Here is an 18,088-nt window from a genome sequence, read left to right as displayed (position 1 = left end):
AGGCTTCTTTACTGGCCTGAGTAGAGAAACTGCTAAAGAAAGAAGGCAGGGTGACAAAAATCATACTTCACTAATGACCAACCCCCCTTCCCAACTGGAGTTAATACACCACACAAAGAAATATGTAAAGGAAAAACTGCAGAACAAAGGTTCTCCATGCTATACAGGACGTGAGCAGAGGCTCAGCAAGTTTCGATAGCCCTTTTGGATTTTCCACACTGTGTAGCTGATTAACTCAACAGAAGTTCACAGAAGTGAGACACCTCTGACTGTGCTCTAAAAGAAAATATCAAAAAGAGCTCAGAAGAGATCAGAGCCCAGGTCACCATCAAACTTTTTCCTCAGCCACAGCAAAACAATTTCACACTGCCCCAAATTCCTATACAACCAGTACAACTGTAATTGCCTATGTCACCAGTCTTATAACCTTAAAACATACACACTTAAAGCCAATAAAACTTGGAAGGTAAGAACAGAAAGAAGAAGATGATGCTCATTTTTCAGAGGAGGAAGTACACTGATACGGTCTTAAAAGTTAACATGTATAGTTTTTTTTTTTTTTTAAGATCTCTAATCTCTTTAATATTTTTCTTAACCATAGTGAGAAAGATCTTTTGCTTGATGATAACAGGAAAATAAATCTAAGCTAAAACAGAAATACTGCTGAACTTCAGATAATTTTTAAAAGCACAAGAGATATTAGTTCTCAAAATATTAAGGAAAAGGTTATAAGATTAAAGCTTAGGATTATTATGGTTTTTTTGTGTGCTTGTTTTTAACAGAATGTATAAAATCTCATTCTAGCAACTCTTATCTGGCTATCCAGAGACATGTCTGAAACAATGCTTACCAGATAGAAGCATTAGCATTCTGGATGATGTGCTCTGAAGAACTGTTTCTTTTTCTTCCCTTTTTTCCTACTCTTTTTTTTTTTTTCTTTTTTGAGGCAGGGTCTCACTTTGTCACCTGGGCTGGAGTGCAGTGGCACAATCGCAGCTCACTGCAACCTCTGCCTCCTGGGCTCAAGTGCTCTTCCTGCCTCGGCCCCCACAAGTAGCTGGGACTACAGGCATGAGCCACCACACCCAGCTAATTTTTGTAATTTTTGTAGAGACAGGGTTTTCACCATGTTGCCCAGGCTGGTTTCAAACTCCTGAGCTCCAGTGATCCACCCAACTTAGCCTCCCAAAGTGCTATGATTACACCTTTTTTCCTACTCTTTTCTATGGCTTATGATTTATTTTAATTTTACTCTGTGTGTGTGTGTGTGTGTGTGTGTGTGTGTGTATGTATGTATGTATGTATGTATGTATTTTGAGACAGAGTTTCACTCTGTTGCCAGGCTGGAGTGCAGTGGCGTGATCTCGGCTTACTGCAACCTCCACCTCTCGGGTTCAAGCGATTCTCCTGCCTCACCCTCCTGAGTACCTGCCACCATGCCCAGCTAATTTTTGTATTTTTTGTAGAGATAGGGTTTCACCATGTTGGCCAGGATGGTCTCGATCTCTTGACCTCATGATCCGTCCGCCTTGGCCTCCCAAAGTGCTGGGATTACAGGCGTGAGCCACTGTGCCCGGCCGGCTTATGATTCTTTTATATTAAACCTAATGTTTACAGTTAAATCACTTTTATTCAAAAACATATTTGTGTTATAATTACAATGTAGTATGTATAGATGAGGACTAGATGCAAACAAACAAAAAATGGACATCCTAGGGTGACACTTAGGGTAAAAGTTTTCTTCCATTTCATGTTACTATAATGTCTGGGTAGATTTTAAAAAACCTTTTTTAAGTAACTGAAACCCTAAGAGGTAACTCTGAGCACATAAAGACATAAATGAAATGTCTTAGTGATGCATCGGAGCTTGGGAAATAAACTGGCTTTTTTGGGGAAAAGCAGCAGAAAAGCACTAAAATGAAAGCTGTACCTGAATGAGGTGATGGGTCCCCTTCCTCTCTCCGTGTCTCACCACTAGTCACAACTGAGGTGTTGGCAGTACCAGGCACTACTCCCATAGGCTGGGACATGACAACTCCATGATCCTCAACTTTGTCATCAAAGCTTCCCATGAGAGCCTTCCTGATAATGTCTTCCAGCCCGAGATTGCTGGCAGGATCAGCAAAAGAATGGCCTCTAGAGCTAACTGAGCCTGAAAAAGAATCAAAAACATTTCCACTTATTTCTGAAAGGCCAATCAGGAAACAAACATGCACTGCCCCATCAGCCCACTGAATACACATAGCACTTGGCAAGTGACCTAGAACAACACCAGGACCCACCACACAGAGACCCCCTTTTTTTTTTTGTTTTTGGAGACAGAGTTTCTGTTGCACCCAGGCTGAAGTGCAGTGGTATGATCTTGGCTCACTGCAACATCCGCCTCCCAGGTTCAAGGGATTCTCCCACCTCAGTCTCCCAAGTAGCTGGGACTACAGGTACCCGCAACCACACTGGGCTACTTTTTTTGTATTTTTAGGAAACGGGGTTTCACCATATTGGTCAGGCTGGTCTCGAACTCCCAACCTCAGGTGATCCGCCTGCCTTGGCCTCCCAAAGTGCTGGGATTACAGGCGTGAGCCACTGCACCCAGCCCAGAGACCATCTTAATCCACAAATAACTCCTTAAGGAAATTTGTTTCCCAAGTGAATCAGTCACTCACACTTTTATTAAAGTTACTCAACAGTTTTCCCAGTTCCCTAGTTTCAACCTTGTTCTTTAATAGTTTCCATTCTTTTTGTTCATTTATCTTTTCAATAGGTATTTATTGGATCTCAGTTCCTTTGTGTACTACTGGGTAAACCTTCCTTCACTACATTATTTATTCATTTTTTCATATTAGAGCAGTCACTCCCCTGGTATACAGTTGGTACTCAGTACATATTTGTTGGACTGACTACTGCTGTGCCAATTTTGTATTGGTAAATAATGTCTTTTCAGTCTTACCTGATGTAGTAACTGCTGGCAGATTAAAGATCTCAGTTCCTGGCTGAGCAGCTGCTATATTTAAGCAAACATTTGAGTTAATTAAGATGTGATAATCATATACACCAAACTAAAGTCTCAAAAAATTCCTATAATAAAATTAATCTTTTTATTTTCCATGACCTCAACCTTTATTTTTCACCCATTAAGTGAAGATAAAATGGAAGAACGTTTTTTGTTTTTTGAGACAGGGTCTCACTCTGTTGCCCAGGCTGTTTTTTAAAAGGAAATCAGGAAATAGGTAAGGTAAGAACATCAAAAGAAGAGCAATAAACTGTGTGCAGTGGTGCACTTCTAGTCCCCCAGCTACTCAGGAGGCTGAGGCGGTAGGATTGCTTGAGCTCAGGAATTTGACGCCAGCCTGGGCAACACAGTGAGACTCTCCCAAAAAGGTAAATAAAGGAGCAATGTAACCCAGAAAAGTTAAGGAACTTTGCACTGCTGGAGAAAAACAAATAGGAAAATACTGTTCTCAGAACAGGAACCAAGGCTTTCTGATGAAGAAGAAACCTTGGACTCTGGGATGACCGCCATGAGTACCAACAGGTTTGAGGCAGCCTGGGATGTGATCCAGAGGAAAGCCACCACAGTGAATACTATGAAAATGACTGTGTTTCCCTGCATGGCTAACTGGAAACTCAGGATATTTGCTGGAAAAAACAAAAGACTCTTGATCCTTTTCATTCCTGCTGACTGTGCAACTTGTAATCTGCAGTTTGAATGCTAACAGCATAAGACCTGGGAACCACCTATAATAAAGCAGTGTGCCAGAAAGGGGAAGAATTTGGGACATAAATTGGTGTTTCCGTCATTCCCAACTTGATGCTAAGAATTTTAAAGAGAAAAAAAGAATGCAGAAAGCAAGTGGGTGGCCAAATGATGTGTCCCGAAGAATGTGAAGTTTCTTTTTTTTTTTCCTTTGAGACGGTGTTTCATTGTCACCCAGGCTGGAGTGCAATGGCGTGATCTAGGCTCACTGCAACCTCTGCCTCCTGGGTTCAAGCAATTCTCCTGCCTCAGCCTCCTGAGCAGCTGGGATTATAGGCCTCCACCACCACACCCAGCTAATTTTTGTATTTTTAGTAGAGACGGAGTTTCACCATTTTGGCCAGGCTGGTCTCGAATTCCTGACCTCAGGTGATCTGCCCACCTCAGCCTCCCAAAGTGCTGGGATTACAGGCGTGAGCTACCGTGCCCCACCACAATGAAATTTCTAATGAAACCACAGAACGATGGACTCTTACCCAAGGGGTGAGCACATTAGAGAAAAGAGAAGAGTGCATGTGCCTAGAAACAAACTTGATTAGGGAGGCTTTAAACTGACAGAGGAGAAAAGTCTTCAGAAGAACTAGAAAACAATGGCCATGGATGATAGTCTTCTTATGGGCCAGGTGACTAGGTAAATAATTTGAGCCTGAAATAGCAGAGCCTTGTTATCATGAAGTGTGTGGAATAGGAGTCATTCATTCATTCGATAGATATTTAATTGAGCAGTTATTTGGCTGAATCGTAAGATTACCTTCTTATTGATCAAAAATGGTCAGATGAAGACAATTTCCTATAAGTTAACCAATGATAATCCTTAGATACCACATTTGCAGGATACCCCTTCCTTTGCTTATGGAGCTTACAGTGCAGTGTGGTACTTGCTGAGGCCAAATTAGAATCACCTGGGTAGCTTAGCAAATTGTCTACATTCCTGGGGCCCCATAGTTCAACTATTTAATAAGCAGTCCAGGTGACTGGTACCTACTGTTGAGCAAGAATGTGGTAACTGCTCAGAACTTAGCAGAAGGGAAGGTAGGCATGTGAAAGCCACTGTGGAGGCCAACTTGACAGGAAGAGGTAACTCCCATCAGGAGGCAGAGAGACCAGGATAGTGACAGCCAGAGTAAAGGTAACTGTGGTAGGGAAGCAGGAGGAACTTTTTGCGTGGGGAGGTAGAATATGAATTTAAGTTTAGATACTTAAGGAGCCAGTAAGTTAGTCAAGAAGTAATGAGGTCTGCAAAGATATGTAAGTAGAGCTTAGTAGGAAAAGCTGGACTACAGATACAAATTTGGGAGTTTTCAGCATACAGGTGACCATTCAAATCCCGAGTAGATGAGATGACTCAGATTATAAGGCATGAGGAGAAAGGAGCTAAGAAGTGAGCCCTGGGGAAAACTAACAGTCAAGGGCCAGGCAAAGCAAGACTGAGCTTCTAAGGAGATACAAGTGGCCAGAGAAGTAGAGAAGAAACAGGAGAACATGGCATCAGAAAGCCAAAAGAAAGCATTTCAGGGAAGGAAAGTGGTTCACTGTGTCAAAAGCTGCAAAGAGATCCAATAAAGTAAGTTTTAAAGCATTACAGTTTTCAAAACAATAAAGTCATTGATGTCCTTGGGAACACTGGATTCGGATACAATGAGCTGAAGTGAAGCTGTGTTAGCCGCTGATGGCTTTCATTTAGTTCTGCTTCCCAGTGAAGGCTAAATGTGCCATGGTGGGCCCAGGAGCCTACTGGTTCTTTAATATAAATTCTCCTTTCCACCATGAAAAATAGTTCTTGCAATTAAAAAAAATCCCAGACTCTAAAGCAATTCTGTTAGTACTTCCCTTAAGACATAATTATCTCCTGTTAAAGTTAGGTACTTGTTTCATCATACAGCTTCAGGGAGTAGAGACCATCTGGCATACTAAAACACCCAACATAGTACACTACTCAAAACATTAGGCAAGAGAGGAGAAACTATAAAGTAGGCTTCTTCATTTCAAACATGGCATTTCCCTGTCGAGAGTTTCCCACTTTAAGGAAAGATAGACTAGCAGATGAGAGCAAACCACACAAAGGTGAAATGATTTGCATCTCAGTTCCCGGCTGCACTGAGATCTCTAGCTCTCCATGCTCTCACAGATTCATCGATGAGTGCCGAAAGAATTTGAAAATGAGAGTATATTTTTGTTGGTGACACTTGAGGAGCTGTAAATAATACATTAAACTGTTGAAGACTGGAGACAGAAAATAGTAATAACAATATTTTTTTAAAAGAAAGGTGGCCAGACACGGTGGCTCATGCCTGTAATCCCAGCACTTTGGGAGGCTGAGGTGGGCGGATCACCTGAGGTTGGGAGTTCGAGACCAGCCTGGCCAACATGGAGAAACCCCGTCTCTACTGAAAATACAAAATTAGCCAGACTTGGTGATGGGTGCCTGTAATACCAGCTACTTGGGAGGCTGGTGCAGGAGAATCACATGAACCCGGGAGGCAGAGGTTGCAGTGAGCCAAGACTGCACCACTGCACTCCAGCCTGGACCACAGAGTAAAACTCCATCTCAAAAAAGAAAAGAAAAGAAAGGGTATCTGTAAGCCTGATAACAATTTTGGTCAGCATTCTAAAATATTTGTCTTTTAGATTATTTTGTTGCCACCTAAACAGAGAATCTAGTAATTAAGAGCGAGGACAAGTTCAGAAACAGAGTGGCACAGATCTAAACATGTATCACAGTGCAAGGCCCCCCACTTTCCTTTCTTTTGACAGGGTCAGGAGACTAGTAGATGGTAGATCACAGAAATAAAGCAGATCGCCCTTTCCTCAGCTGCCGCCACAGTGCTCAGTCCTTCCAAGGAAGCTAAGGCCACGGTGGGTTGAGGCCCTCACTTGATCCAGCGACTAGCACCACATCCGGTAGTGCCAGCCCCACACTCGCCTGCGCCCTGGCCTCTGTCTCCGAGCTTGCCTGCATCTCCTCAGCCCTCACTCTGCATGGCAGTGAGGTGACCATCACAGAGGATAAGACCAATGCTCTCATTAAGCAACTGGTGTATGTTGAACCTTTTTGGTCTAGCTTGTTTGCAATGGCCCTGGCCAATGTCAACACTGGGAGCCTCATTTGCAATGTAGGGGCTGGTGGACCTGCTCCAGCAGCTGGTGCTACACCAGCAGGAGATCCTGCCCACTCCACTACTGCTGCTCCAGCTAAGGAGAAGAAAGTGGAAGCAAAGAAGGAAGAATCTGAGGAGTGTGATGACATGGGCTTTAGTCGTTTTGACTAAATCTCTTATAATGTGTTCAATACAAAGCTGAACTTAAGAAAAAAAAAAAAGAATAAACCAGACTATGGTATACCCAAAGTCTTTCTATCACAGGGACTGAGGAAAAGACTAATAAGACTGGGGGATAGTACTGAGTGTGCTGAGAGAGCGCTGACAGGGCACGAGGAGGTTCTGATTAATACTTGCATATCAACCCAGAGGAAAGGTTCTGCCACAGAGCATTAGGCAGGGTATTTACCAACAATCTGCCTAAGATGCTATGAGTATGGAACTGTTAGAAGCCAGCTGGTCCATCATTAGCAACATGGACTCTGGAGTTGGAATGCCTGGGTTTGAACAGCAGCCTCATTACTTACTAGATATGTAACCTGTTCCAACTCTTAAACTTGAGTATGTTTCCTCATCTACAAAATGGAGATAATTGTAATGTGTAATATGTAGGGTTGTTGTGAGGAATAAATGAGATTATATCTACACGTGCTTAGAATAGAGCCTACCACATAGTACATGCTAGATAACCTTTTGCTACCATTATTACTGATTTTATATTTTATTTTATTTATTTTATTATTTTGAGACAGAGACTCGCTCTGTTGCCCAGGCTGGAGTGCAGTGGCACGATCTTGGCCCACTGCAACCTCTGCCTCCCAGGTTCAAGTGATTCTCATGCTTCAGCCTCCTGAGTAGCTGGGATCACAGGTGCACGCCACCATGACCAGCTCATTTTTATATTTTTAGTAGAGACAGGGTTTCACCATGTTGCCCAGGCTGGTCTCAAACTCTTGATCTCAGGTGATCCACCCACCTTGGCCTTGCAAAGTGCTGGGATTACGGGCGGGAGCCACCACACCCAGACAATTTTTGTAATTTTTTTTTTTTTTTCTTGAGACATCTCACTCTGTGGCTTAGGCTGGAGCGATCATGGCTCACTGCAGCCTCAATTTCTCAGGCTCAGGCGATCCTCCCACCTCAGCTTCCCATGTAAATGGGACTACAGGGGCATATACCACTGCACCCAGCTAGTTTTTTATATTTTGTAGAGACGGGGTCTCCCTGTGTTATCCAGGCTAATCTGGAACTCCTGGGCCCAATCAATCCTCCTGCCTTGGCCTCCCAAAGTGCTGAGATTCCAGGTGTGAGCCACCGTGCCTGGCCAATGTTGTATTTTTACACTGTGAGTTTATCAGAGTTGCATATGAATAGTGAATGAATCAACTCAAGACCAGAAAGACACCGGTAGGGTAGAAAAAGTAGTTGGACTGGAGCAAGCACAGACGGACTTGGACTTGTCCTATACTTGGAGCTAGTTATTGCAAAAGTAGAGCGAGGGCAAGGCGTGAATTAAAAGTAGCCCAAGACCTTGACATCAACATTCATACTAAGTACTTAACAGTGTACTTCATAATTTAACAGTGTACAGGCTGCCAACACAACAGCTAATAGTCTTAGGCTAGTTTAAATGCTACTTTAAATAATCTTAGGCGAAAAATGATGAATTTAGCATAGATCGTATTACACTACTCTATTTTGTATTACTCGAAACCGAGTGAAAGGCTAGGCTAAATGTTTTTGGTGGAGAATAATTGAGATGGTAGGGGTACTAAGAATGAGGACATGTGATGCACAGCTGATGAAACTGGGGACATTGATTGAGAGGACTCCTGAAAGACACGTCTTCAAATATCTGAGGAGATGTTACGTGGGGATGGGCCCAAATGGACAAAAGGAAGACTGACGGGTAGGGGAGAAAGAAAAATAAACTATGGAGAGTTAATCCAGTCCCACGGAAAGAAAAGTAACCTAGACACAGATTCCTTCAAAGAGAAATGGCACAGCTTCAGAAAGGGGCGAACTCCTGCTTCCTAATTAGAACTCTTCATGGGCTGGCAGACACTTGAGAAGGAACTCTAGGATCAGATGTGTTGGATAGATGTCCTGTAAAGAGCCTTCAAACTCAAGCATTATAGGAGAGGCAACACTGGAGATCATTATTAATGCATGTTTTATTTGGGGTTCATGAAAGAAATCCCACTTACCCATATCAGAGTCACCTCCACCAGAGGAGTTCAACTTACGAAAAATCTCCTGCTTCTTTGATTTAACCATGGGTGATGTATTTTCAAGCTTGGTGAAGAATGAAGGCAAGTAGCTTATACTCCCTGGTGAGCGGGAATCATTCCTGTTAGGGCCAAAGTTAAGTATATTACAACCATGTACTCCTAATCCTGGGGACATTCCTATCAATGATAACAACAGTCAGAGAGTACTTAGAAAACTACTGCCTCCTCATCCCGTGTTTGTGGTTACAGCCCTAAGAAACAGTATGTAATCATAAACCACTTAGTACATCATTTGAAGATAAAGGATTTAGCTCTCAAAATGAAATCATAAAATTAGAATTAGAATGGAGATAATCTAGAGCAGAAATTATTCGGAAGGAATGAAGAAGTAGCAAATGAATATTAATAGGAGAACTCAGAAACAGCTTATCGTGATGCCTTCTTAACAGCACAAACATTAATATATTCATGGTTACCACCTAAACTGGGAACTATTTTACTAGAATTAGTTTTAAGTAAACTACAATTAAAACTAATAGCACACTTGCCTATAAAATAGCAAGAACTCATATCTAAGCAATCAACAGCTGGACTGGAACACAACAGTATAGGAATAAAACTGCCTATTTGTTAACAATCATTTGTTAAGCCACCTAACAAATGAGCTGAATTTAATATAAAGAGTTTCATATTTTATTGGCAGCTTCCTATACTAACACATTTTAAAAAACAAGTTTCCCCTAACAGCTCAAGGCCACAAGGATCTAGCTAGAGCCAGAGCTGAGAACAGAGAATATAGGTTATTGACAGCCTAATCCAGTCATGTGGATTCATTCATCATTCAAATACAAGAACACTTACTCTATGCCAGGAAAGACAATTAAGGTGATAGGAACAGGAATAAGACATGGTCCCTGTCCTCAAAACACTCATAAACATAGGGGGAAAGACGTAAATGTATAATAAAATTGAACATCACTCCCTCTCCAAAAATGGATTTTCTTCATTTCATTGAAAAGTACCAATATCTGTTTAGCTCCCTAAGAATAAATGCAATAAATTAATAGCAACACATTGTAAGAAAGGCACTAGCAATTTGGAGTTAGACCTTCGTTTAAAACTGGCCCTTCCCCATTAGTATCAGTATGACCATGAGCAAGTGACAGGTCTGGCTTTCAGCGCACCAGTGAAGGGTTCAGCATTAGGCAAACTGTATGACTATGGAATTCAGGGAACAATAAACAACATGATTTGGACAGAGATTCCAGTGTAGGGGTGATGCAGAGGGAAGTGACGCTGAATGGGCAGCATATACCTGGTCATGCAAGAACTCAGATGCCATGCTAAAGACTGGGTGCTGGATTCTGCATGAGTTTTAGACAAATCACCCAGGTGGAGGTATGGAGATTGACTGGAAAGGAGCCAACTCAAAGGCATCTAGTCAAATGGGGATAATAATTTAATAATTAATAGGGTTGGGGTCAGGGTTAGAAATAGGTAACATTAAATCTTTTCAGAGTCCACAGTGCTTGGTATACAGTAAGCATTCAAATGTTGGCTGAATCAATGGATGACCCTTTCCCCTAGACAAAAACATTTAAAAAAATATCTAGAAAGACTTAATTTCAAGAATAATGAACAAATATTTTCTAACCTATTTAAATGTGATATTATAAATATTTTCTTTTTGCTAAAATCCACTAGCATTAAATCAGTAGGAAAACAGAGACAAATGATCCTCTGAGAATGCCATCCAGACATAAAAGCCCAAAGGAGAAAAATGGCACCAACTGAAGGAAATGTTAAAGCATAAGCACGCGCGCCAGGAATGGCTGCTGTCACTAGGAAGTGCACGTACCTCTGCTCTGCAGGCTCTGCGCCCCTCTGAGACAACAGCAGCAAGCTGTCCTGTTTCTCATGCACAACTGGAACCTGGGGTGGGGAGATCGGCTCGTAGGGCTCCGAAGAGACGTGACTCCTCTCTGGGGATTTTCCAGGCCTACTATTGTAACGTGAAATATTAGATTGTGTTTCAAAGGCACACCTGAGACTTACCTAAACAGAAACTTGTTAACTCATGACTTCATTCAGGAGAAGGAGCAAAAGCTGCCAATTTCTATCAGAAAAAAAGTTACCTCAGGTATTCACTATATACATAGTTCAAACAAACCAACAAACAAAAACCACTGTGTTACTGCCACTTGACCCATGCACACCCCGTGGATCCAGGAGTCACGTCATCAGACAGTGCTGCCCGGGCAGCAGTAGTGGCAGAAGTTGCGTCCTTGAGGCTCCCCACATGTACTTCAACGTCAGACGCCATCCCACCCTTGGCTCCTTAGGAAAACCCTTGTTTCCTACCTATTGAGGTTTTCCTACCTATTTTGAGTCATGACTGACCAGTTCTTTCATCATCAAGTTAAAGATAAAGGACTTCAGTACTAAACTGACACCCAAGAAGTTTTATCAGGTGAGTCAACTTATGTTTTTTTTTTTTTTTTTTTTTTTGAGACAGAGTCTCGCTCTGTCACCCAGGCTGGAGGGCAGTGGCGTGATCTCGGCTCATTGCAACCTCCACCTTGCGGGTTCACGCCATTCTCCTGCCTCAGCCTCCTGAGTAGCTGGAACTACAGGCATCTGCCACCACGCCCGGCTAATCTTTTGTATTTTTAGTGGAGACGGGGTTTCACCTTGTTAGCCAGGATGGTCTCGATCTCCTGACCTGGTGATCGGCCCACCTCGGCCTCCCAAAGTGCTGGGATTACAGGCGTGAGAGTCAACATAGGTTCTAGTTACACTGTATTATGGCAGAGGGGTTCTCTGCAATTTTATATTTTTTCTCTGGATACCATTTGGTAAGAATAATATAAGATAGACACACTGTTTAGCTCCCACCCATTTATCTCTCTTTTTTTTTTTTTTTTTTTTGAGACAAGAGTCTGGCTTTGTCACCCAGGCTGGAGTGCAGTGGTGTGATCTCAGCTCACTGCAACCTCTGCCTCCCAGGTTCAAGCGATTCTCCTGCCTCAGCCTCCCGAGCAGCTGGAATTACAAGCGCCCGCCACCACTCCCCGGCTAATTTTTGTAATTTTAGTACAGACAGAGTTTCACCATGTTGGCTAGGCCTCCTGACCTCAGGTGATCCGCCTGCCTGGGCCTCCGAAAGTGCTAGGATTACAGGCATGAGCCACCATGCCTGGCCCGTTTATCTTATTATTACAATTTTTATTTTTTAGAGACAGGTTGACCAGGCTGGAGTACAGGAATGCAATCATAGCTCACTGCAGCCTCAAACTCTTGAGCTCAAGTGATCCTCTCACTTCCATCTCCTGAGTACCTGGGATTACAGGCATGCATCACCATGCCCAGCTTATGTTTTTATTATATGTTTTATTATGTCTGTGTGGCTCATTTTTAATTTTTTGTAGAGACGGGGTCTCACTATATTGCTGGCCTCAAGCAATCCTCCCACCTCAGCCTCCAAAAGTATTTGGAATTATAAGCACCTGGCCCCACCACACCCCCAATTTTTTTTTTTTTTTTTTAAAGACAGAGTCTTGCTCTGTCACCCAGGCTGGGGTGCAATAGCATGATATTGGCTCACTGCAACCTCCACCTCCCTGGCTGAATGAATTCTAGTGCCTCAGCCTCCCAAGTAGCTGGGATTACAGGTAGCCACCACCACACTTGGCTGATTTTTGTAGTTTTATTAGAGACAGGGTTTCACCATGTTGGCCAGGATGGTCTCAAACTCCTGACCTCAAGTGATACACCTGCCTTGCCTCCGAAAGTGCTGGGATTACAGGCGTGAGCCACCACACCCAGCCCCCCGGAAATTTTTTGACATAGTGATTATGCATATTAAAGCCACCTGTGACTTTCAACATCTGAATTATGACTATAACACTAAAGCAAAATTATAACATGATTTGTTATGGCCTTTCCCAGTCAGTCCATCCAGTTATTCAAGATAGCCACTTTTTTTTTTTTTAGTTGTTTTAGTGTTTACCTCCAAAACTTGGTAAATAATCTTAAACATGTTTTTGATTTATAAAACTTGAAACAGAATCTGTTAACTCTCTTTCATGAAAGATGAAGAATTTGATTTGCCTTCTCTGTTGCTGCCCATTTTATTTTTACTTTTGAGACAGGGTCTCCCTCTGTCACTCAGGCTAGAGTGCAGTAGTATGATCACTGCTTACTGCAGCCTCAAATTCTGGGCTCACGTGATCCTCCCACCTCAGGCTCCCAAGTAGCTGGGACTACAGGTGCATGCCACCATGCCTGGGCAATTTTATTTTTTAGTTTTTTTTGTGGAGATGGGGTCTCACTATGTTGCCCAGGCTGGTCTTGAACCCCTGGCCTCAAGCGATCCTCTCACCTTGGTCTCCCAAAGCACTGAGATTAAAGGTGTTGGCCACCGTGCTGGCTTGCCTATTTTATTTTAATTTTGTGCATTTTGCCTTTACATAGCATACTTCAGCCTTTTATATTTTCTTTTTTAAAAATGAAGAAATTAGTACACATACCTTTACTTCTACCTCTCTTTCCTATGCAACCCTCAACTCTCAATATCTGTCAGCCATTTTTATGATTTATTGCCTCACATCCTTTTCTAGAACTACAGAGAAACTCCTCTGTGTTTTGCTTATAAAAATCACTCCATACAATTCCAATGGAAATGGAATAACCTGCTCCTGGAGTACATAATAAAATAAAGGCAGAAAGCAAGTTTTTTGAAACTAATGAGAACAAAGATACAACATACCAGAATCTCTGGGACACAGCTAAGGCAGTGTTGACAGGGAAATTTATAGCACTAAATATCCACATCAAAAAGAAAGATCTCAAGTTAACAAGCTAACATCACAACCAAGAGCAAACAAATCCCAAAGCTAGCAGAAGACAAGAAATCACCAAAACTGCCAGGTGCAGTGACTCACACCTGTAATCCCAGCACTTCGGGAGGTCGAGGCAGGCAGATCACCTGAGGTCAGGAGTTTGAGATCAGCCTGACCAATGTGGAGAAACCCTGTCTCCACTAAAAAAATACAAAATTAACTGGGATGGTGGTGCATGCTTGTAATCCCAGTTACTCGGGAGGCTGAGGCAGAAGAATTGCTTGAACCCGGGAGGCAGAGGTTGCAGTGAGCCGAGATCGCGCCATTGCACTCCATCCTGGGAAACAAGAGCAAAACTCCGTCTCAAAAGAGAAAAAAAAGAAATAACCAAAACTGAAGCTGAACTGAAGGAGGCTGAGACACAAAAAACCACTCAAAAGATCAACAAATTCAGGATCTGGTTTTTTTTTCTGTTTTTTTTTGAGACAGTCTCGCTCAGTCGCCCAGGCTGGAGTGCAGTGGCGCGATCTCGGCTCACTGCAAGCTCTGCCTCCCTGGTTCACGCCATTCTCCTGCCTCAGCCTCCCGAGTAGCTGGAACTACAGGCACCTGATAGCACACCCGGCTAATTTTTTTTTTTTAAGTAGAGACGGGATTTCACCGTGTTAGCCTCTCGATCTCCTGGCCTCGTGATCCGCCCTCCTCGGCCTCCCAAAGTGCTGGGATTACAGGCGTGAGCCACCATGCCCGGCTTCAGGATCTGGTTTTTAGAAAAAATTAATAAAACAGACCACTAGTTAAGACTAACAGAGAAGATTCAAATAAACACAATCAGAAATGACAAGGGGAATATTACCACTGACCCCACAGAAACACAATCAATCATTAGAATATTATGAACACCTTTATGCATATAACCTAGGAAATCTAGAAGAAATGGATAATTTCTGGACACATACACCCTCCCAAAACTGAACCAGGAAAAAATTGATTCCCTGAACAGACCAATAATGTGCTCTGCAATTGAGTCAGTAATAAATAGCCTACCACCCAAAAAAAGCCCATGACCAGACACATTCACAGCTGAATTCTACCAGATGTACAAAAAGAGCTGGAGCTATTCCTGCTGAAAATATTCCAAACATTGAGAAAGGACTCCTCCCTATCTCATTCTATGAGGCCAGTGTTGCGGGAAGTCAGGGACCCCGAACAGAGGGACCGGCTGAAGCCACAGCAGAAGAACATAAATTGTGAAGAGTTCATGGACATTTATTAGTTCCCCAAATTAGTACTTTTCTAATTTCTTACGCCTGTCTTTATTGTAATCTCTGAACATAAATTGTGGAGATTTCATGGACACTTATCACGTCCCCAGTGAATATCCTTGTGATTTCCTATGCCTGTCTTTACTTTAATCTCTTAATCCCATCTTCTTCTTCGTAAGCTGAGGAGGATGAATGTTGCCTCAGGACCCTGTGATTGTGTCAACTGCACAAATTGTTTATAGAGCATGTGTGTTTGAACAATATGAAATCTGGGCATCTTAAAAAAAGAACAGGATAACAGTGATGTTCAGGGAACAAGAGAGGAACTTTGAACTAGCCGCTGGTGAGCCGGACAGAACAGAGCTATATTTCTCCTCTTTCAAAAGCAAACAGGAGAAATATCGCTGAATTATTTTTCTCAGCAAGCAACATCCCTGAGAAAGAGAATGTGCCCTGAAGGTAGGCTTATAAATGGCCCCTTTAGAAGCGTGCAGTCTTTTGTCTTTTATGGTCGAAGCGGACAGGATGAAATAAGCCCTGGTCTCCTGTAGTGCTCCCAGGCTTATTAGGACGAGGAAAATTCCTGCCTAATAAACTGTGGTCAGACAGGTTGTCTGCTCTCAAACCCTGTTTCCTGATAAGATGAAAACAATGTTATCACTGTTTTGGGCACAGTGCCCGAAACTTCATTAGCAATTTTAATTTCACCTCATCCGGTGGTCATGTGATCTTGCCCTGCCTCCATTTGCTTTGTGATATTTTATTACCTTGTGAAGTATGTGATCTCTGTGACCCACACCCTATTCATGCACTCCCTCCCCTTTTGAAAATCGCTAATAAAAACTTGCTGGTTTTACGGCTCGGAGAACATCACGGATCCTGCCAACATGTGATGTCTCCCCCGGACACCCAGCTTTAAATTTCTGGCTCTTGTGCTCTTTCCCTTTATTTCTCAACCCAGCCGAGACACTCAGGAAATAGAAAAGAACCCATGTTAAACATCGGGAGCAGGTTCTCCTGATAGGCCAGCATCATCCTGATACCAAAACTTGGCAGAGACACAACAACAATAAAAAGAAAACTTCCAGCTAACATCCTTGATGAACATCAATGCAAAAATCCTCAACAAAATACTGGCAAACCAAATCCAGCAAAACACTAAACAGCTTATCCACCACAATCAAGTAGATTTTATCCCTGGGATGCAAGGTTGGTTCAATATATACAAATCTCAATAGATGCATAAAAGGCTTTCAATAAAATTCAATACCCTTTCACGTTAAAAACTCTCAGTAAACTAGGTATTGAAGGAACATACCTCAACAAAATAAAAAGCCATATATGAAAACCCACAGCCAAATCATACTGAATGGGGAAAAGCTGGAAGCATTCCTCTTGAAAGCCAGCACAAGACAAGGATACCCTCTGTCACCATTTTTATTCAACAGCCTATTGGAAGTCCTCACCAGGGTGATCAGGCAAGAGAAAGAAAGAAAGGGCATCCAAATAGAAAGAAAAGAAGTCAAACTATCTCTGTTTGCAGAGGCATAACCACATATCTAGAAAACTCCATAGTCTTAGCCCCAAAGCTCCTTAAGCTGAAAAACAACTTCAGCAAAGTCTCAGGGTACATCAGTGTGCAAAAAAAAAAAAAAAAAAAAAAAAAAATCACTAGCATTCCTATACACCAATGAGAGCCAAATAAGGAATGCAATTTGATTCACAACCACCACAAAAATAATAAAATACCTAGGAATACAGCTAACCAGGGAGGTGAAAGATCTCTACAAGGGGAACTACAAAACACTTCTCAAAGAAATAAAAGATTACATAAACAAATGAAAAAACATTCCATGTTCATGGATAGGAAGAATCAATATTGTTAAAATGGCCATACTGCCCAATGCATATTACAGATTAAATGCTATTCCTATTAAACTACCAACGACATTCTTCACAGAACTAGAATAAACTATTTTAAAATTCATATAGATCCAAAAAAGAGCCTGAATAGCCAAGGCAATACTAAGCAAAAAGAACAAAGCTGTAGGTGTCACACTACCTGACTTCAAATTATAATACAGGGCTACAGTGACCAAAACAGCATTGTACTGGTACAAAAATAAGACACACAGACGAATGGAACAGAACAGAGAACCCAGAAATAAGGCCTCACACCTACAAGTATCTGATCTTCGACAAACCTAATAAAAACAAGCAATAAGGAAAGGATTCCCTATCAATAAGTGGTGCTGGGATAACTGGCTATCACATGCAGAAGATTGAAACTGGGCCCTTTCTTTATGCCATATATTAAAATTAACCCAAGATGGATTAAAGACTTAAATGTGGGGGAAAAAAAAAAAAAAAAAAAAAAAACTATAAAAACCTTGGAAGACAACCTAGGAAATGCCTTTCAGGACATCAGCAGGGACAAAGATTTCATAACAAAGACACCAAAAGCAGCTGGAACAAAAGCAAAAACTGACAAGGGGGATCTAATTAAAGACCTTCTGCACAGCAAAGGAAACTATCAACAGAGTGAACAGACAACCTACAGAATGGGAGAAAAATTTTGCAAACTATGCATCTGACAACGGTCTAATATCCAGCATGTATAAAGAGCTTAAACAAATTTACAAGAAAAAACAACTCCATTAAAGAGGAGGCAAAGTGAGTATGGTGGTGTGCGCCTGTAATCCCAGCTACTTGGGAGGCTGAGGTGGGAGAATCACCTGAGCCTGGGAGGGTTGAGGCTGCTGTGAGCCGAGACTGCACCACTGAAATCCAGCCTGGGCAAACAGAATGAGATAAAAAAAGAAAGTGGGCAAAGGATATGAACAGACACTTTTCAAAAGAAGACATATATGCAGCCAAGAAGCCTATGAAAAAAAAGCTC

General features: G+C 42.1%; 1 protein-coding gene and 1 pseudogene across 13 annotated transcripts in view; one reads left to right on the top strand and one right to left on the bottom strand.

Annotated features, from left to right (window-relative positions):
* LOC105491091 (nuclear receptor corepressor 1) overlaps nt 1–18,088 on the bottom strand; it is a 187,895-nt gene that overhangs the window by 6,262 nt on the left and 163,545 nt on the right. For 12 of the 13 annotated variants that reach the window (XM_011757257.3, XM_011757246.3, XM_011757258.3 and 9 more), the window contains 4 exons: nt 10,942–11,085; nt 9,060–9,202; nt 2,948–3,001; nt 1,931–2,152 (listed from right to left, as the gene is read on the bottom strand). In XM_011757257.3, the coding sequence (XP_011755559.1) occupies nt 1,931–2,152; nt 2,948–3,001; nt 9,060–9,202; nt 10,942–11,085 (563 nt within the window). The remainder of the gene's footprint in view (nt 1–1,930; nt 2,153–2,947; nt 3,002–9,059; nt 9,203–10,941; nt 11,086–18,088) is intronic. The other variant, XM_011757250.3, reaches the window with a different exon arrangement.
* Nucleotides 4,219–17,272, top strand: LOC139359385 (large ribosomal subunit protein P1 pseudogene; annotated as a pseudogene).

This window comes from Macaca nemestrina, chromosome 17 (genome assembly GCF_043159975.1).
Source record: "Macaca nemestrina isolate mMacNem1 chromosome 17, mMacNem.hap1, whole genome shotgun sequence".
Lineage (NCBI taxonomy): Eukaryota > Metazoa > Chordata > Mammalia > Primates > Cercopithecidae > Macaca > Macaca nemestrina.
This window is presented reverse-complemented; position numbering and strand designations above follow the sequence as displayed.